Here is a 21,760-nt window from a genome sequence, read left to right on the forward strand (position 1 = left end):
AAGATTAGTACGCTTTCTGGAACTGGGTTTGCAAAGATGAGTGAGGGAAGGCAATTTCCAGTTCTCTCCTCACAGGAAAAGAGACACACAGAAAGACTCAGCACCGGTCTTTATTAGTTCAGCAATGAAAGGAAAAAATAGATGACCCAAAACTCAGCAGCCCCCAGTGATGCACTTCCCTCTACTGAACAAGCTATCCCCAGAGTCCCAGGACAGATGCTCTGCCCCATGCCTGTTCTGCAGGCCCCCAGCTCCCTCCCTCTAAGGAAGAACTGGGGTTCTGACTACACTTGCAAACTGACAGGAAGGCCTTCAGGAGCCCTGGGCTTCAAGCTGTTAGTTTCCATGATAAAGGCGGGTTAGTAAAATGAAGCAGAATACATATTCATCATCTCCCCCAAGGCAACTTCTGCCCCGCTCACTAAGGGCCACATGTTCTTGAGGTCAAACGACATTGTTTCTAAAGCTTCAGATCAGATAGAAGATAAGTTTCTCTCTGTCCCAGCAGTCTCTGGATCACTGCCTGTCAGCGTGCTTGCTGGAAAAGAAAAGAAGGAGAAAATAATGTTAGAATAATGGTGTTGGTACTGCTGGTGCTGGTGCTGGTAGTGGTGGTGGTGGTGCTGGTGGTGCTGGTGGTGCTGGTGGTAGTGGTGGCGGTGGCGGTAGTGGTGCTGGTGCTGGTGGTGCTGGTGGTGCTGGTGGTGCTGGTGGTGCTGGTGGTAGTGGTGGTGGTGGTGGAGGTGGAAGAAAGAGGAAAAAGATGGAGTCACCAGATGTTATCTCTTAGGAAAAAAAAACCTCTGTGTGCACCAATTTTAAAAGGTTTTATTTATTTATGTATTTATGTATCTGTGTGTATACACGTGTAGATTCAGGTGTGCCAGGAGGCCAGAAGAGGGCATCAGGTTCTCCTGGAGCTAGAGTGATATAGGAGGCTGATTGTGAGCCTCCTGACATGAGTGCTGGAAACTGACCTCAAGGGCTCTGGAAGAGCAGCAAGCACTCTTAACCACTGAGCCATCTCCAATGTTTTGGATCCTTGGGACAACAAAAGGAGAGGCTGCCACTCCCTTACGCATCTTACAGGAGAAACGGAAGGCAGCTAGGCTGGCTTTTCCGTTCAGCCAGTCACTAGTAGACTCAGGACACAAGCTGTTGACTTCAAATTCCAGACTGAGCCACCTCCGACTGCCTCCCTATCTCCATGTCTGAAATGATACCTTTGTGGAATCCCATCATTCTGTTTAAGAAGTCATTCACTACCAGGTGGTGATGGTGCATGCCTTTAATCCCAGCACTTGGCAGGCAGAGACAGGCAGATCTCTCTGAGTTCTAGGCCAGCCTGGTCTGCAGAGTAAGTTCCAGGCCAGCCAGGACTACACAGTGAAATCCTGTCTCAAAAAAGAAAAAAAAAAGAAGAAGAAGAAGAAATGGAAGAGGATGGAAGAGGGGGAGGAAAAGAAGAAGGAGAAGGAGGAGGAGAAGGGGAAGAAGAACAAGACAAAGAAGAAGAGGAGGAAGAGGAGGAAGAGAAAGAAGAGGAGGAAGAAGAAGAGGAGGAGGAATAAGAGAAGGAGGAGGAGGAGGAAGAAAAGGAAGAGGAGGAGGAGGAAGAGGAAGTCATTCACTGAAGAGAGAATCAGGCCCAAAGACATCATCCCAATGTATAGATGCAAAAACAGGGACTGGAGAGATGTCTCAACGGTTAAGAGCACTGACTGCTCTTTCAGCAGTCCTGAGTTCAATTCCCAGCAACCACATGGTGGCTCACAACCATCTGTAATGGGCATCTGATGCCACCTTCTGGTGTGTCTGAAGACAACAGTATACTCATATACATGAAATAAATGAGTAAATCTTTTAAAAAAAAAATAGATGCAGAAAGAGAAGCTGAGAAAGGAGAAGTAGCTTGCTACAGAGTCAAGAAGCAGAGTGGTCAGCTCACTCTAGCCAGAATCTGAGCCCCTAAGCACCCCACAATTCTGTTTTCTTTTTAGAATTTATGTGTGCGTTTATGCATATGTGTGTGTGTTTGCGCATGCCCATGTGCACACAAATGAATTCATGCAGTGTGTGCATGTCACAGTATAGATGTAGATATCAAAGGACAAGAGTACATTGTGTGGGAATCCTCTCCTACCCTGTGGTCCCAGGGTTCAAACTCAAATCATCAAACTTAACAGCAAGTGTCTTAGTGGCAAGGGTCTTTGCCAGCTGAGCCATCTCACCTTCCCCCCACAGTTCTATTTTCTAGAAGACGCCAAGAGTTTTCTGTGATGGAAGACTAGAAGACCCTTGATACAGGAGGAAATGGCAACCTGGGAGCCAGGGGCGAAGCCATATGTAACCATCCTGGCAGAAATAAACATTCTCCAGATACACTTGCGGAGGTGAAGCTACGGCTCAGTGGTTAGAGTACTGCCCAGCAGCCCAGCATGCATGGAGCCCTGAATTTTGTCCCCAACACGGCATAAAACCAACCGTGGTGGCACACTCCTATAACCCCAGTACTTGGAATCAGTGGGAAGAAGGATCAGAAGTTCAAGGTCGACCTGGTCTACATACAAGTTCTTCAAGACTTGGGAGGGCTGCCCCTCCCTTCGGCTATCAACCCTTAGAAACTGACATTTCTGGGGCTGGAGAGATGACTCAGCAGTTAAGAGCACTGACTGTTCTTCCCGAAGGTCCTGAGTTCAAATCCAAGCAGCCACATGGTGGCTCACAACCATCTGTAATGAGATCTACTCCCTCTTCTGGAGTATCTGAAGACAGCTACAGTGTACTTAATAAAATAAATAAATTAATTTTAAAAAATTGGAATTTCTCTAGGAGTAGCTTGCTGGGAGGAAAAAGAAGTGCCTGGCGGGGGGGGGGGGGGGAGGAATTGTCTGCTAGGAAGAGATTTCACAAGGTTTTGTCACCTTGTCACCTTGTAGCAGAGACGGATGATTGACAGACCACACTTTGACCAAGTCCACTTAACAAAGCATCCTCTATTTAACCTAAACCTCATGTCATGACCCTAAAAGCAGATGCAGGAGTCACAGGAGTCACCGCTGCTTCTCTTCCTGGTGTGCTCCCATGGAAGAAGTCTCCTTTCTCTGCCTTTCTCCATTAATTGTGTCTTTGATTGGCCTATTGAAAACCAGCAGCTGAGCCTAGCTCATGGAAGCTGCCAAGGCCCAAACCCTGAAGAGAACAGCTCTAGTTAACACCAGGCACATCAGAGGAAGCTGACTCAGAATAGGGCTCCGGGGCCAGAAAGGGCAGAAGAGGGGAGTTAGCCCAACCCTTACCCTCCAGAGTACAACTCTTGCCCTCTCCCACATCCTCTTGCCCTCTGCAAGGCTGCCTCCCAGGGGCATCTTGGACAGGACCAACCAATGGTCTGCATTCATTCCATGCCAGCCCTTTCTGTGCCTGGGTGCTCCATACCCAGTCAGCTCCGCCATAAAACGGGCTCAAAGTCACACCATCGATGACACCAGCGTAATAAGATGGTGGGTGGAAGAGCGTGTGGGAGAGCACTCTACAAACTACCGGGTGATATTCTGAAGGGAGCATCACTGTACCACTACAGTATCGAAAACTATGCAGCATTGACCACACATTTAAAAAACCCATCCAATTATATCCTGTCCTTTTTGACCTGTAAAGATCTCAGAGAGGGCTGGGCATGGTCTTTAAACACTCAGGAGGCAAAGGATGCTGGACCTCTTTGAGTTCGAAACCAGCATTTTCAACACATCATGCTCCAGGTTCCAAAAAAAAAAAAAAAAAGGAGGAGGAGAAGGAGGAGGAAGAGGAGGAGGAAGAAGAGGAGGAGGAGGAGGAGGAAGAGGAGGAGGAGGAGGAAAGAAAGAAAGAAACTGCAGAGACGGGGCTAGGAGAGGGTGAGAGAGGGCTCAACTGTTAAGAGCACTGGCTGCTCTTCTAGAGAACTCAATTCCCAGCACTCACATGATGGCCCACAACTGCTGTAATTCCAGTCCTGGGGAATCTGATGCCCTCTTGTGGCCTCTGTAGGAATTGCAGACATGTGGTGCACAGACAGATCTTACCTAGCTGGTAAATAGGGTATCATCCCCTCCCAATCTGAGATCTCTTGGTGACCAGTAGGTTCCCTGCTTTCCCCCTTGCCTGGTTCTCTTGACGCCCCCTAAACAACATGCAACCAACACATTGGCCTCTGAGCACACAGCCCCCCCCAAAAAAAATCCCTACCATAAACATACTTCCAATGGTCAGCCTCTCCAACAGAAGGCCTAGGACATACCGAGCTAGCTCCAGGTCCTTTACACGGGATGGACAATGTTCCTGTCGCAGTGAGGCTTGCAGTGAGGATTCAGCCAGTGTTCCAGAAACTGTTCCTCAGCGCGGTGCTCCAGGGCCAGGAGGTGGTGCATATACTCCTGAAGAGACAAACACTTAGCAAGGAGAGGCTCCTGGAACTCACTACATAGACCAGGCTGGCCTTAAGCTCACAGAGATCTGTCTGCCTCTGCCTCTGCCCCGGCCTCCCGAGTGCTGGGGTCAAAGTTGTAAGGCACACACCCAGCTGACCCCCTCTTTACCCTCAGTCTTCCACACAGTCCAGTGGAAAGCCAGCCAGCAAGGGAGCTAGATGGGGCAGCCTGCAGGAGTCAACCCTCACTCAGAAAGGAAATGAATGCTATAACCACGAGGTGTGACTCGCTCCAGTGTGTGCGAAACAGAACCCCAGAAATATTTTTAAGTAATGCTAAAAAACAAACAAACAAAAAACAAAGACAAAACAAAACAGTGGCTATTAAAGTAGCATTCACCATGGGAGAGAGTAGACATATTTAGTAATATAGTATTTGTGATGAGATTAAATGCTTTTGATATGTGTCTATATCAAAAATAGCTTCAGCCTTCCTACAGCACTGAAAGTTTTGATGTTTTGAGAATGTCCTCCAGGAACTCTCCAGCCAGCACTAAACAAGCATAAAAAAAGAAGAAAGGTGAGCTGGCTGTGGTGGCACACGCCTTTAATCCCCTGCACTCAAGAGACAGAGGCAGGGGGGTCTCTGTGAGTTCAAGGTCAGCCTGGTCTACAAAGAGGGTTCTAGAACAGCCAGGACTGTTACACAGAGAAACCCTGGAGAGACAGACAGACAGAGAGAGAGAGAGAGAGAGAGAGAGAGAGAGAGAGAGAGAGAGAGAGAGAATAAAGGAAAAGAAAAAAAGGGATGAAGCTAGGAAATAGCTCCGTTGGCAAAACACTGCCATAAGATTAGGACCCGAGTTCTGGTATTAAACCAAAACCGGGCGTGGTGGTGCACGCCCATAATTCTAGCACTGATGGGTCAGGGACAGAAGGATCCCAGGGCTTGCTGGGCAGCCAGTCTCTCAGAATAAGTTAGCTCTGGGCTCAGTGAGAGCCCTGTGTCAAAAACACAAGGTGGAGAGCAGTGGAGGACCTCTGGCTCCCATTTGCATGTGCACACAGCTGCACACGCACACCTGCCCTGGAAAACACTCACACACATGCACCATACATGTGCGCACAGCTGCACACGCACACCTGCCCTGGAAAACACTCACACACATGCACCATACATGTGCGCACAGCTGCACACGCACACCTGCCCTGGAAAATACTCACACACATGCACCATGCATGTGCACACAGCTGTACACACACACCTGTCCTGGAAAACACTCACACACATGCACCATGCATGTGCACACAGCTGTACATGCACACCTGCCCTGGAAAACACTCACACACATGCACCATGCATGTGCACACAGCTGTACATGCACACCTGCCCTGGAAAACACTCACACACATGCACCATGCATGTGCACACAGCTGCACACGCACACCTGCCCTGGAAAACACTCACACACATGCACCATGCATGTGCACACAGCTGTACATGCACACCTGCCCTGGAAAACACTCACACACATGCACCATGCATGTGCACACAGCTGCACATGCACACCTACCCTGGAAAACACTCACACACATGCGCCATACATGTGTGCACAGCTGCACACGCACACCTGCCCTGGAAAACACTCACACACATGCACCATGCATGTGCACACAGCTGTACACACACAACTGCCCTGGAAAACACTCACACACATGCACCATGCATGTGCACACAGCTGTACACACACACCTGCCCTGGAAAACACTCACACACATGCACCATGCATGTGCACATAGCTGCACACACACACCTGACCTGGAAAACATTCACACACATGCACCATGCATGCGCACACAGCTGCACACGCACACCTGCCCTGGAAAATACTCACACACATGCACCATGCATGTGCACACACCTGCACACGCACACCTGCCCTGGAAAACATTCACACACATGCACCATGCATATGCACACACCTGCACATGCACACCTGCCCTTGAAAACATTCACACACATGCACCATGCATGTGCACACAGCTGTACACACACACCTGTCCTGGAAAACACTCACACACATGCACCATGCATGTGCACACAGCTGCACACGCACACCTGCCCTGGAAAACATTCACACACATGCACCATGCATGTGCACACACCTGCACATGCACACCTGCCCTTGAAAACATTCACACACATGCACCATGCATGTGCACACAGCTGTACACACACACCTGCCCTGGAAAATACTCACACACATGCACCATGCATGTGCACACACATGCACCATGCATGTGCACACAGCTGTACACGCACACCTGCCCTGGAAAACATTCACACACATGCACCATGCATGTGCACACAGCTGCACATGCACACCTGCCCTGGAAAACATTTACACACATGCACCATGCATGTGCACACACCTGCACATGCACACCTGCCCTGGAAAATACTCACACACATGCACCATGCATGTGCACACACCTGCACATGCACACCTGCCCTGGAAAACATTTACACACATGCACCATGCATGTGCACACACCTGCACATGCACACCTGCCCTGGAAAACATTTACACACATGCACCATGCATGTGCACACAGCTGTACACGCACACCTGCCCTGGAAAACATTCACACACATGCACCATGCATGTGCACACGCCTGCACATGCACACCTGCCCCAGAAAACATTCACACACATACACCATACAGATACACCATGCATGTGCACACACCTGCACAGGAAAACACTCATGCATGCACATACACCATACAGATATACCATACATGTGCACACACCTGCACATGCACACCTGCCCTGGAAAATACTCACACATATGCACCATGCATATGCACACACCTGCACATGCACACCTGCCCTGGAAAACATTCACACACATATACCATACAGATACACCATACATGTGCACACACCTGTACAGGAAAACACTCATGCATGCACATACATCATATAAGTGAGCACACACACCCATAGAAAAGCCAGACATTGTGGCTATGTGCTATATGTAATCCCAGCACATGGCAAGCCGAGACAGGAGAATCACCATACATTCAAGGCCAGGCAAGCAACATAATGAATCTCCAGGCCAGCCTAGGCCTAATGCGAGACCCTGCCTCAAAAAAAAAAAAAAAAAGAAAGAAAGAAAGGAAGGAAGGAAGGAAGGAAGGAAGGAAGGAAGGAGGGAAGGAAGGAAGGAAGGAAGGAAGGAAGGAAGAGAAAGAAAGAAAGAAAGAAAAGGAAAAGAAAAGAAACAAGTATTCTGTGAAAAGAATAACATTCCTCTTGACAAGGGCCTAAAGCACACATACAGGTAAGCACACATGCAGGTAAGCACACATACAGGTAAGCACACAAACAGGTAAGCACACATGCAGGTAAGCACACATACAGGTAAGCATACATGCAGGTAAGCACACATGCAGGTAAGCACACATGCAGGTAAGCACACATACAGGTAAGTACACATGCAGGTAAGGCACACATACAGGTAAGCATTGCCACCCGCTTTGTAGCATCTACTGCTTTTTGGAACTCGAAAACCTTACATTGAGTGAGGTTACAACCCAGACTCAGAAAGACAAACAGCGTGTGTTCTCTTTCATAGGCACTTCTATATTCTGGCCTCTGGGAACACTGCACACACATGGTGCACATACACACAGGCAAGCAAAACGCCTCTCCACATAAAATAAAAATAAGTTCATAAAATAATTTTTAAGTACAGAGAGGGCTACAGAGAGAAACAGAGTCTCAGAAACAAACAAGTCCCAGGCTGAAATGATTCTCTGCCTCGGCCTTCTGAATAGCTAGGACTATGGCACAGGCCACCGGGCTCCGGGGAGGTTTTATTTGTGGATTTGTTTTTTTAGGACAACAGCCACAGTACACCGAGTGTGTGGTTTAGTGCCTGGCACACAGTAGGGCCTCATTACAACTCGCTGAAGATATATATATATAAATGAATACATGAAGAGATTGCTTTTTATCTTACTAAATCCCCCTTGGAAGGTCCCTCGCTGTCTGTGTCAATTGTCTTGGCTATAATGGCCAAATGTACATAAAAGCAAAAGCCGGTGTCTATTTCACAGCAGCTGAAGTCATCACTGAAGAAAAGCCACCAAAATAGACACACACTGAGAACAAGAAAGAAGCCAGTACCGGTTTCCATGACACTTCAGTATTTATTTTAAATGTTGGGGAAATGAATCTGCCACAAAGGCCTGAAAGCGGTCATTAGTCAAAGATGAAAAGCCCAACTACAAATCAGCTAAAAACCACAAATTCAACAATTGCATTGGCCGAGTCAGAAATGACCCAGTACTAATGACCCTCTCAAATGTTCCTGGACTAAGACAGCAAGAGGGAGATGGAAAACAGGTTTTCATTTCTTTAGATTCCCTTCTCCAGGGAGGGAAGAAATTAAACAAAAACAAAAACTCATATTTGTGTTCCATGTCAAATGCTCATTGTAATGATTTGAAGTGAATCTTTTCCCAGTAATTGGAATGGAAACTACACTTACGCCCTCCCTCGAGTGTCATGATAATGAACTGAGATGCCCGGCAGAGTCTGGCCTGACCCAAGAATGACATAGCAAACAGCCTATCAAGGCATGAACCCTTTCCAAGACGTCTCCATCCTTTCCTATGACATTTGGGCAGGAGTACAGGTCCATTGACATTTGGGAGAATTTATTTTGCTCATCAGTCAAAGGTAATCAAGCAGGCTGGAGGATGGCTCTGAAGTTAACTGTCCTGGATTCCCCCCGAAGGCCCCACGTCCCTGGAAAGCCAATACACACTGACACCTCAGTTATTCTGAACCATCTTTGAGATCATGGGAACAAAAGGGTAATGGAGTTCCTGGGACAGTTGTCATGGTGCTAAGCATATCTACAAAGGCCGCTTACCATGAAGCTGGCGTGATTTATCTGCACCCAGTAAGAGCGCACCTGAAAGGAAGACAAGCCAAAGCAGCCCAGCTTCCTAGAAAGGCAAATCCCCAGGGTACAGAGCACTTATAAACAGATGATCACAAAGGACATCGCTGAAGCCTGAACATCATCGTTCTGAAAGAACTTGCCTGGTTGTCCCTGGCAACTGGCAAACAATTTTTCCCTAAGATTTGGAAAGATAAGAGAAGCTTAGTGAGTTTAACTGAGGCAACTGAAGAGACTTCCTTGAGATACACTCCAGGTTCCACGGTGAAATTCTATGCTGCTGAGTCCACACAACCCCCACCCATCCTCCTCCCGGAAGCACAGACGGAGCTTTTACCAAGTGCGATCACTGGTTTGGTTCTGGAGACCCAGAAGTAAAACAAACTGTCCATCTCCTAAAGCGATTTAGAACAGTCTAATAGGACAATAAATGTCAAATTTGGGGGCTGGAGTGGCTCGGTGGTTAAGAACACATACTGTTCTTGCAAAGGACCCAAGTTCAGTTCCCACCACTCACACACACACACACACATACATGTATCCATGTACCCACACACAGACAAGCACACAAATGATTTAAAAAGCTAAAAATAATCTTTTTTCAATAAACAAAAATGTAAGTATTAAATATAAAATTCACCAAAGCACCAGCTCCAATACTCAGCGAGGTGGTAGGGGTGACAGTTAACCCATTATCTCTCTGAGCCTTTTTCTAAAGATCCTCTTTCACCCGGGTGTGTTTAGTGAAGTGTACAGCACTGTTTTGTAGATGAGTAAGGCAAGCTCTATTCACAGGAGATATCCTCTCAGCGCCCCCTAGTGGACATCTGAAAACACAACTGGTGCTGATTTTTCACAAACCATATTTTTCCTATACACACAGGCCTATAATGAAGTTTAATTTACAAATTGGGCCAAGCAAGAAGTCAGTGCCAATAATTAATTATAAAATAGAATAACTTAAATGTTATGCTATAGAGCTGTAAATGTCACTCTGTCAGTAAAGCCTTTACCTCCAATCAGGGAAGGGCCTGCCTCAGGAGAGGCTAGGCAGATCCATCTAGAGAGAACATTACTGAGCTTATCCATAATAATTAAATATAAAGCTGGCAGATCAGATAGTTCCATTAGTAAAGTCCTTGCCTTGCAAGTATGAGATCCTTACTTCAATCCCCAGAACCCACATTTTAAAACCCAGGCATGGGACTGGAGAGATGGTTCAGCAGTTAAGAGCACTGACTGCTCTTCCAAAGGTCCTGAGTTCAAATCCCAGCAACCACATGGTGGCTCACAACCATCCATAATGAGATCTGACGCCCTCTTCTGGTGCATCTGAAGACTATAGTGTACTTACAAATAACAATAGATAAATCTTTGGGCGGGAGCAGTCTGGAGCGAGCAGAGGTCCTGAGTTCAATTCCCAGCAACCACATGATGGCTCACAACCATCTGTACAGCTACAATGTACTCATATACATAAAATAAATAAAAAGATCTTTTTAAAAACCCCAGGCATAATGGTGTGTACTTTTAATCCCAGTGCTGGGGCACTCAGGCAGACCTCTGGGCTCACTGGCTAGCCTGTCTAACCTACCTGGGGAACTCCAGATCTATGAGAGGCCCTGTCTCAAAATACTTCTGAAAAATGATACTCAAGGTTAACCCTGGCCTCCACACACACAAGGGCACACGTAAAAGCGTAAATGTACACACACACACATATAGACACACACAAAAATAAAACAATATACTATAACAAAAGCTTTGTAAATACAGTCTATCACACACATGCATGCATACACATGTACATACACACAGACACACACACACATACACACACACACCCTCAGCTCTCAACATAGCTTATTGGATTACGCTTTCCCTTCTTCTTATGGGAACACACGATGGTGTAATGCCTGTGGGTAGACACTGTGCCAAGGTAACTTATGAAAGAAAGCGTTTAGCTGGAAGCTTGCTATGGGTTCTGAAGGTTAAGCTACAATAATCATGGTGAGACAGAGACCGGCAGAAGAATAGCACTGGAGCAGTAATGAGAGCTTTACTTCCTGAGCTCTAGGTGTCAGTCAGAGAGAGATGACAGAGACAGAGACAGACACTTGGCCTGGGGTGTGGGGGGGGGGGGCTTTGAAATCTCAAAGCCTGCCCTCAGTAACACACCTTAAAAGGGCACACGTACACCAACAAGGCCACACCTCCTAATCCTTCCAAACAGGTCCTCTTGGGACCAAGCATGCAAACGTGTGAGCCTCTGTGGGCATTCTCATTCAGACTCTTACAGAGACTATGGCTGAGAGGTGCACCCACTAGAGATGGTCGCCCTAGGCGAAATGAAATAAGACATCACCAGACCTCATCACCCTCCCCAGAATAGCACACGATTTTGACTTCCGCATTGGTCCCTGCTAAAATTCCCCATTTAGTATTTGTAGACTACCAGGAATCACAGAAAGCAGAAGTGCAAATAAGGAAGGGTGGGCACCCAGGAAGGGCAGATAGGAAAGAGAAACACCGTGGCGTTCAGAAGGAAGAAGAGGGTGCCAGGCAGAGCTGAGGGGAAAGGGCCTTCCCGGGAGATGGGGCCACTGGTGGGGAAAATGCTATGGTCTCGTTTAAAAAGCATTGAGAAGGCTGGGCGGTGGTGGCACACGCCTTTAATCCCAGCACTTGGGAGGCAGAGGCAGGCGGATTTCTGAGTTCGAGGCTGGCCTGGTCTACAAGGTGAGTTCCAGGACAGCCAGGGCTACACAGAGAAACCCTGTCTCAAAAAACCAAAAAAAATAAATAAATAAATAAAAAATAATAATAAAAAAAAAAGCATTGAGAAATTCTGGGTGACTGAACATCAGTTACCTGGGAAGGGTGGCAGGGGACCCAGAGATGGCTTAGGGCCAGCATGTCCCCAGGCCAGAGCACACTGCCTCTCTTCTATAAGCAGAAGGGAGGCAGAAGGCGGCTGTCTTAGTGTCACTAGCGCTGTAGTGAAACATCATGACCAAAGTAACTGTTCACCATCAAAGCAGTGAAGGCAGGAACTCAAGCGGGGTGGGAAGCTGGAGGCAGGAGGGGATGCGGGGGCCATAGAGGGGTCCTGCTGACTCACTTGCTCCTCATGGTTTGCACAGCCTGCTTTCTTATAGAGCCCAAGACCACCAGCCTGAGGTGCCTTATCCTCCATGGCCTGGGCCTTTTCCCATCAAGCACTAATTAGGAAAATGCCCTGCAGGCTTGCCTACAACCTGATCTTTCAGAAGCATTTCCCCCATTGAGGCGCCCTCCTTTCTGATGACTCTGGCTTGTGTCAGGCGTTAAGGATTATTTACTATGCTGGGGTTTGTTTTGTTTTGTTTTGGGGGGGTGTTGGTTGGTTGGTTGGTTTCAAGGAATCACCCATAGAGGTCACTACGCTGAGCACACACTCACTTCAGCCTCACAATGAGCCTCATAGGTAGTAATTATTTCCTTGTTTTCTAGCTATAAAATATGAGACCCAGGGAGATTTAAGCGATTTGGCCAAGTTCAGATGCAGACAAACTGTTGCCTACCGTGAACTTCCATAATCTTATGGAAATCATACATAGGATCAGTCATTTTTTAAACTACTAATTTAAAGTTTGTCCCCCAAACTCATATTCACTCACAAGATAAGACGGTAACCCTTTGTTTCGGAAAGTGGATCTTAAAGATGACATTACACTGGCTTCAGGTGGGTCCTATCCAGCGGCTGGTGGCCTCTGAAGAGGGAAATACGAGAAACTAGGGCGCCAGCTCAGTAGCAAGGCCCTTACTTAGCACGTATAGGTTCAGTGCCCTTTACTTTTCATTAACAACTTGACACATGGTACGATCACCTGGGAAGGGACGCTCAGCGAGGCATTGTGGGTAGGCTTCTCTGTGAGGGATTGTCCTGATTGCAATGGGAAGACCCGCCCACTGGGGCGGGGCATCTATGAGAATATCCCCCACTGGGGGCGGGGCATCCATGGGAATATCCGCCCACTGGGGGCGGGGCATCTTTCCCTGGGTTTGGGTCTTGGGCTGTGATAAGTGGAGAAGATGAGCTGAGTATTTGCAGCGCTCTCATTCAGTCTCTCTTGACAGTGCATATGACTATTTCAGGTTCCCGCTACCTTAACTCCCGCACAGGAACGGAAAGCAACCCGGAACTGTGAGCTAAAATAAATTCTCTCTCCCCTAAGTTGCATCTGTCAGGGTATTTTATTACAGACCAGAAACAAAACTAGAACATTCCAACACTGGAGGAAAAAAAAAAAGGAACTGTAGACACAAAGGCCACGTGACAGCAGGCCAGTTTGAGTCGCGTGGTCCTGGGTTAAGAAACAGTAAGCACTTCCGGCCGATGCTTGAGTTCAAACCCCAGCCTCCTGAGTTGTAAGATAATAAAGAGCTATTTTATCACAGTCCATTACAGCAGCCCTAAGAAATAGACACACACCAGCCAGAGAGGACGGAGGTGAAGTAAAATTTTGCCTCAGATCTTATCACTCAGAAACACCATCGCTTTTGTCCCATACACACAAACAGAAATTAATATGGGTAGGCCAAGTTTTTCTTCAAAACCTCGTCTCCATTTTGAAAGTTGTACGTGCAAAATATTATATAAGGTGTTGTCAAAGAGTACAGGAAAGTAGACAACCACGACACATCACATCAGAGGGGACAGGTGCTTGCTGTCCAAGTGTGGTGACCAGAGTCTGATCCTTGGAACCCACAGAAAGGTGGGAGAGGAGAACGGACTCCACAAAGTCGTCCTCCGACCTCCACAGGCACACCGTGGTGTGTGCACTCACAGATGCGCATCACACACACATGCACAAAAATAATACTGTTTAAAGGAGTCTAGGATGCTGGGTGTGCTGGTGGTTTTGTGTGTCAACTTACACAAGCTGGAGTTATCACAGAGAAAGGAGCCTCCCTTGAGGAAATGCCTCCACCAGATCCAGCTGTAAGGCATTTTCTCAATTAGTGATCAAGGAGGAAGGGTCCATTGTGGGTGGGGCCATCCTTGGGCTTGGGGTCCTGGGTTCTATAAGAAAGCAGGCTGAGTAAGCCAGTAAGCAGCACTCCTCTGTGGCCTCTGCATCAGCTCCTGCCTCCAGATTCCTGCCCTGTGTGAGTTCCAGTCCTGACTTCCTTTGGTGATGAACAGCAATGTGGAAGTGTGAGCTGAATAAACCCTTTCCTCCCCAACTTGCTTCTTGGTCGTGATGTTTTGTGGAACAACAGAAGCCCTGACTAAGACACTGGGCATGGTGGCGCACACCTTTAATCCCAGCACTCAGAAGGCAAAAGAAGGTGTATTTCTGGGTTTGAAATCAGTCTGACCTACTTAGCAAATTCCAAGCCAGTCAAAGCTACATAGTGAGACCCTGTCAGAAAGACAGACAAAGAGAGAGAGAGAGAGAGAGAGAGAGAGAGAGAGAGAGAGAGAGATGATCTTATACACACCGAGAGCAGTCCTTAGTACAATCTGGCAGTACCTAGTATAATCGAAAGCACATAAAACTCTGAGAAGTTTCATTTTTCCCCCCTGAACCTGAAGATCACACAAGTGTATGATGGGTTTTATTTTTTATCTTATGTGTATGAGTATTTGCCTGCATGTATGTCTGTCTGTGCCCCGTGTGCATGCCTGGTGTCCTCAGAGGCCAGAAGACAGTATGGCAATGGAACCCCTAAGATTGGAGTTGCAGAATGCAGAGGAGTGCTCTTACCCTCAGAGCCAATTCCCCAGCCCCATGTGTGGGGCATTTTATCACATAGGGACAATCCCTAAAATTCTCATTGTTCAGAAAAAGAGCAAGTAAGTTGTAATATGGTTCTAACATACATCATTTAATAATAGCTGGAATGCATTGTGTTGAGTGGAAACATTCACACTGCAGAAAAAAACCCAAGCAGGACCTAGTTACCACCCCTCCAAGCAGGTGGGCTGGGCAAGGGGTGTCCTTCGCCTGACACGGTGGAGACACAGTACAAACCCAAAGCCAAGTGTGTTCGGATCCGTGTGTCAGCTGTTTCCTAAACCAGGGAATTCCAGCCCTATGCCTTCCTTAGGCACCACCGACCCGCCCCCTCTCTCTGGCCTCTCCCTCTCTCTGACCTCCCCACACAGTGATTCTCATCCTCTTGTATCCTGGCTATCTCCATACATTTAAAGTCCCCTACCTTACCTAGGGCCTTCTCTCTCCCTCTCAAAATCTCTTGCTTTTCCCTCCAGGCCCCAACTTCCTCCATCAAGGGCCCCATCCCCCTGTTTCCCCCAGGCAGATGTCAGCCTGGGCATCTCTAACATGTTGTCAGGTACAGGAAGCACACAGGAGCTGCTTCAAACAGTCAACCCCACCCCCACCCCCAACCTGTGCTTGGGTAGTTTGAACCTGTGTCCAACAAGCCTGTAATTCTTCACAAGCCGGCCTGTTCAGTGTTTAAGCCAAGGGTCACAATGACAAACGCCGTACCTAGCCCTTCCTGAGGAGCGACGGCAAATCTCCACAAGTGTTTTTATTTTGAATCAACACGCATCCCTAAAGCACCACCCATTATCTTCTTCCGTGGCTTCTCTGTTCTCTGAACCAGTTTTCTTCTATCCAGTCACTTAGCAAGGAACAACGATGGGGCTGGAGAGATGGCTCAGCGGTTAAGAGCACTGGCTAAGAGGTCCTGAGTTCAAATCCCAGCAACCACATGGTGGCTCACAACCATCTATAATGAGATCTGGTGCCCTCTCCTGGAGTGTCTGAAGACAGCAACAGTGTACTTACATGTAATAATAAATAAATCTTTAAAAAAAGAGAGAGAGGGTCATTGAGAAAAACACAAGAGAGAAAGGGAAAGACAGAAGGAAGCCATGAGTCTTCAGGAGCCAAGGGCCAAGTGTCCGTGGATGGTGTCCACCCACTGTGCAGCTCTGACCCCCAGCCCCTGGAACTCACTGACATCCCACAGCATGCTGACAAGCACGGAGCCACCATACTTTGCACTAAAATCCAGCTGCATGTGTTCTCAGGGGTTGAGGCAGGTCACGGCCCCAAGCCAGGAAGAGGCACAGTGTCCGCAAAGGAGCGTACTCAGAAGCTTCTACAATGCAGAGTTGAGGGCCAGTTGCAGGAGACAGGAAACTGAGCTTCAACGGTCCAAACACCTGCACACAGAGCCCTCAGTAAGGGCCAAGGCTGTTTTCCCACAGAGCTCAAGACGAGACAGGTGCAGGTGTTGTCAGAGAAAACCTCAGAGATCGGGGTGCTAGCTTACTGATAGAATGCTCGCCTGACACAAACAAGGCCCTCCATCCAATCCCCAGTGCAGGAAAGAGAGTAATGGTGTATAGTAATGTAAGGAAACTTCCCACACACGCACTTAGAGAGATTGAAGCTATCCCTGGGGCTCGTCAGGTAAAGGTATTTGCGCTCAGGCCTGGGCCGCACAGGATAGGAGAGACCTGCTCCTGCAAGCAGTCCTCCGCCTCTGTATGCACGTACACGTCACTAAATCAGCAAATATAAAACAAAGAAAGACTGAGAGAAGAAACAAGCTAAATCAAAAGATTCAGATCTAGTTCTACCTGAGCCAATAGCATTTATCACCATTTTTTTTTCTTTCAGTGCTGGGCATCAAATCTAGGACCTTGGTTCTGGGCACGCACTCTACCATTGAGATACATTTCCAACCCATAAATTATTATAAGTAAATAATAATAATTGTTAATAATTTATTATTATTCATTTATTCCATTTCTTTTAGGAGCTGGAGAGATGGCTCAGTGGTTAAGAGCACTGACTGTTCTTCCAGAGGTCCTGGGTTCGATTCCCAGCAACCACATGGTAGCACAAAACCATCTGTAATGGGATCCAATGCCCTCTTCTGATGTGTCTGAAGACAGCAACAGTTACTCATATACATAAAATAAAGAAATCTTTTTAAAAGTATATAAAGAGGGTATTCAATCAATTCCCAACAACCACATAGTGGTTCACAACAATCTGTATGTAATGGGATCTGGTGTGTCTAAAGACAGCTACAGTGTACTCATATACATAAAATAAATAAATAAAACTTTTTTAAATAAATTATATAAAGGAAAAGTCTTTTAAATATCAAACTATGCATACTGAGTCTGCTGCGAGAGAAGGTAAACATGGTTCCAAGTCTCTGGGAGCCTCAACATAAATAAGAATCAGGGGTCCAACAAGAGACCAGCCTGAACCACAGAGATACGGCCAGACAATGTTCAGACTCCCCGAGCTTGCTGGTGCATTGTGATTAACTTTTACCTGAATGAAGGGGAAAATACTGTGACTATCCAAAATGCTTCCAGCCAGCCACAGCAGGAGCCAAGGTAGGCCCCGAAACAGAGCCGGGGCCAGCCTACCAAGGTCTCACACCCTGTGCTAAACACGCAGAAGAAAGGCAGGAAAGGGCTTTGTAACTTCTTTCCTTTCTGTTGTGATAAAATATACAACTTGAGGGAAGCTTATTCTCCCTCACTGTTTGGGGGTGCCAGTCCATTATGAGGGAGGGGGACAGGGCAGTGGGACCCCGAGGCTACTAGTCATATTGCTGCCATGATCAGGAAGCAAAAAGAAACGACCCAGTCCAGCAGATACAGCTCAACACAATCCCTGTCCCTAAGGCCCGGGCATGAGAAGAGGAACTGAGAATCTGCTGTGAACCTCTGTGTCCTAGAAATGTCAGAGAGGTTGCATCCATGAAGTCGAGTCACCAGGCCACCCAAACAAAACTTAAACAAGGAAGACACCAATGAACATGCTAACATGGAAGAGGGAGAGCTCAGGAGACTTCAGCCCTAGACAAGGAACTGAAGGCATTGGGAGAAATGGTCTTCTCCAGGGACGAACCCTCCCTAACTGATTATCCAAGGCCAACTTGTCAACCCTGAGATTACACAGAGACAAGTAACACTACACAGACTAGGCAAGTTGTCGTTCTTTATTTACGAGAGAGAGGGGGGGGGGGAGAGGGAGAGGGAGAGGGAGGGAGAGGGAGAGGAAGAGGGAGAGGGAGAGGGAGAGGGAGAGGGAGAGGGAGAGGGAGAGGAAGAGAGAGACTGTGTGTGTGTGTGTGTGTGTGTGTGTGTGTGTGTGTGTGTGTGTGTGTGTAAGATAAGAACAATTGAGGAAAAGGAGAGCAGGGTGGCCCAGGCCTTTAACCCCACTTTAATCCCAGCACTTGGGAGGCAGAGGCAGGTGTATCTCTGTGAATTTGAGGCCAGCCTGGTCTACATACAAAGTGAGTTCCAGGAATGTTACATGTAGAAACCCTATCTTGCGGGGAGGGGAGGGAGAAAGAAAGGGAGGCCATGAAGTTGAGAGAGAGAATGGGGAGGAACTCGAAAGGGGAATAGAGCAAATCTGTCTCCTCCCTTTTTGATGTAGAGAGCCTTATTGGGGTGCCATGCCACCTGGCAGGAACTTGACATTGGCCAAGATGAAGTTCCTACCAGGTGGCATGGCACCCCAATAAGGTTCTCTATACATTATAATTTGAAAAAAAATTAAAATATATACGATTAAAAGATAAATAAATGCTGATTTCCAGATTGCTTGTTTGTTTATTTATTTTATTTATTTATTTATGTATTTATTTGGTTTTTTTCAAGACAGGGTTTCTCTGTATAGCCCTGGCTGTCCTGGAACTCACTCTGTAGACAAGGCTAGCCTCGAACTCAAAAATCCACCTGCCTCTGCCTCCCAAGGGCTGGGATTAAAGACGTGTGCCACCATCGCCCGGTGCTTCTTTATTTTTATGGCCGTCTAGAATGAGTCCGTATAAAGGTGCTGCTTACATTTAGACTGAGACTTTCCCTACCTCAGTTAACTCAGTCTTAAAACTTTCACAGACAAACCCAGAGGTTTGTCTTAAAAGTGATTCTAGATGCTCTTAAGTTGGCAATATTAACTATCAAAGATGCCCTGGTTCAAAAAGACGATGCGACTGAACAGCATAAACCCTGCAGGGCAGAGCTGAGGACAAAGGCTATAACCAGGGGCAGCTGCTGTGCCGATTCTGCCTAGGGAGGCCATCGCTGGCTGAGGATGCTAGTCTAGTCGGCCTGGGGTCCGAGAACCAGACAGTGGGTTAGCATCAGCCACAGAGAACAAACGGCTCCTAAGCAAACAGATCCGAGGAGGGAGGTGCGGAGCAGCCCCCTCAGGATGCTAGGGCACGCATGCCACACCCCTTAGACTCTGCTATTTCCGTGTTAAGTCGGTGGGTAAAGCCAGCGTCTCCAGGAGCGAAGATCACGCATCTTTCTCCTGAGTTTGTAATAGAACGGTCCATCTCACAGCCTACCCCGAATGCTCTTTTAGAAGATAATGTGCTCTATATAATTGCCAGGGTCAGACACTCACCCGCATAGGCTCATCCGGGAATCCAGGTTTGCTGGGCCTGTCCTGACGCCTGGACCTCAGGAGCTGTTTTGCTTGCTTTTCTGTCAGAATCGGGGAGGCGTCTGGAAAAAACAGGAAGAGGCTTGAGAGATTCCCAGGCCCAGGAATCCACACTCCACCTTGGTATTCCAGAAAGGATTTGCAAATCTAAATCTCCGATAAAATACAAAAAGACATCTGTCCAAAGGACCCGGCATCTCTGAGGACTCAGAAATTTTACATAGTTTCTGCTGTGGTTAACTGAACAAAAGCTCAGGAATTAAATCTATGCACTCCCTGCAATAGCCCATTTATTTGAAGTGGACATTTATGTAATGTGGTTTGGTTGGTTTTGTTGCCTGCTTGCTTTTGTCGGTTTTGAGACAAGGTTTTTTTCCCCTGGCCGGCCTTGAACTCAATGTCTAGTTGGGAGGAGCTTGACCTTCTGATCCTTCCAATTATTGTGATAAGTTACCGTCGTTTTACCACCATGCCAGCTATCGTGGTCCTGAGACCAAGCTCTGGGCTTCTTCACATGCAGAGCAAGGACTCTGCAGACTGAGCTGCGTCCCCAGTCCTGAATATGGACTTTAAAAAATTGTTTATTCTTGTTCTATTGTCTGTGACAATAAAACTGTGTTAGACCTGGTCTTCACACCTTCCATTGAGAGGTATGGTCACAAAATTATTTAATGAGGAGGGAGATAATCACATGCAAATATTAAAAGATATTAGCATAATAAAGGAATAGAAGATCCCTGTGATCTCATATGAACTTTAAAAGAAGATGTAATTGAAAGGTTTGTCAGCATATTTTAAAATAGTACTCATACAGAAAAACCCTGTATCAAAAAAAAAAAAACCCAAAATAAATAAATAAAAATAGTACTCAAAGATGTTTTAAGACTTTTCAATTAAGGGCATTTACCTCCCTTTTAAAGAATAATAATTCTACAAGCTTGCTCTTACACAAAGAGAGAGTAGCAAAATATCAATATACACTATATATCATTATGTCAGTGTGAAAATAGGCCGGGCCCTTGGAGAGAACCTACCTGAGGAGAAAGCCAGCAGGGAGACAGCAAAGACCAAGACAAGCAGCTTCTCCATGACGCCAGCTCCTCTGGACTGACTGCGCTCTCCAGACTGGTCCTACCTCCTTGAAAGAGGCCCCTCAGATCCAATGCTGGGTAGACTTCCACTCACACGGTTTTCCTTGTGAGGCTAAGCGCATCTGACTCTGAATTTATAATAATGACTGCTAAAATATTTCCCTCCGGATTCCTGCAAATTTTCATCCTGAGACAGGAAATCGTCCCTCTGCAATGCGACCTCCTGAGTGCAGTTTTGAGAGCATTCATTTCTCGTAAACAGGTCTATCTAGAACATTCCGTAATCGTTTCTGGGTATTTCTCTAAAGCTTCAGTTTGCTTTTTTTTTTGTTCCACTGAGGTGTATTTCTTTTTTGACAGTTGGTTGTTTTAGGGGGGGGGGTGTGGGCACTCACACGCCTCCGCGGGAGGACATGAGTCGGGGCCAGTTTGTGGGGTCAGTGCTCTCCCTCCACTGTGTAGGACTTGGGGATTGAACTCAGGTTGTCAGGCTTGTCAGCAAGCACCTCTGCCCACTGAGCCCTCTCACCAGCCCTAACCATCTCTTACGTTTGCATATTTGATGATATTTCCCCAAAATCCAACCATCTAAGCTCACACAGACACACACAGACACACAGACACACACACAGACACACACACAGACACACACACAGACACACATACATAGGTAAGGAACCAAGCGATGAGCAAGATGAAGTCAAAAAAATATTTTCCCCTTGATTTTGGAGTCAGAAAGACCTCTCTCTCTCCTCTCCTCTCCTCTCCTCTCCTCTCCTCTCCTCTCCTCTCCTCTCCCCCCCTCTCCTCTCCTCTCCTCTCCTCTCCTCTCC

At 47.1% G+C, this 21,760-nt stretch overlaps 1 protein-coding gene across 1 annotated transcript; it reads right to left on the bottom strand.

Annotated features, from left to right (window-relative positions):
* Positions 1-125: 125 nt before the first annotated feature.
* On the bottom strand, positions 126-21,046 carry C10H17orf67 (chromosome 10 C17orf67 homolog). Its single transcript, XM_052196911.1, has 4 exons — positions 20,871-21,046; positions 19,798-19,898; positions 4,280-4,415; positions 126-538 (listed from the first exon to the last, which is right to left on the bottom strand). The coding sequence occupies exons 1-3, from the start codon at positions 20,923-20,925 to the stop codon at positions 4,299-4,301; spliced, it is 273 nt and encodes a 90-aa protein (XP_052052871.1). The 5' UTR covers positions 20,926-21,046; the 3' UTR covers positions 126-538; positions 4,280-4,298.
* Positions 21,047-21,760: the final 714 nt, after the last annotated feature.

This window comes from Apodemus sylvaticus, chromosome 10 (genome assembly GCF_947179515.1).
Source record: "Apodemus sylvaticus chromosome 10, mApoSyl1.1, whole genome shotgun sequence".
NCBI classification, from domain to species: domain Eukaryota; kingdom Metazoa; phylum Chordata; class Mammalia; order Rodentia; family Muridae; genus Apodemus; species Apodemus sylvaticus.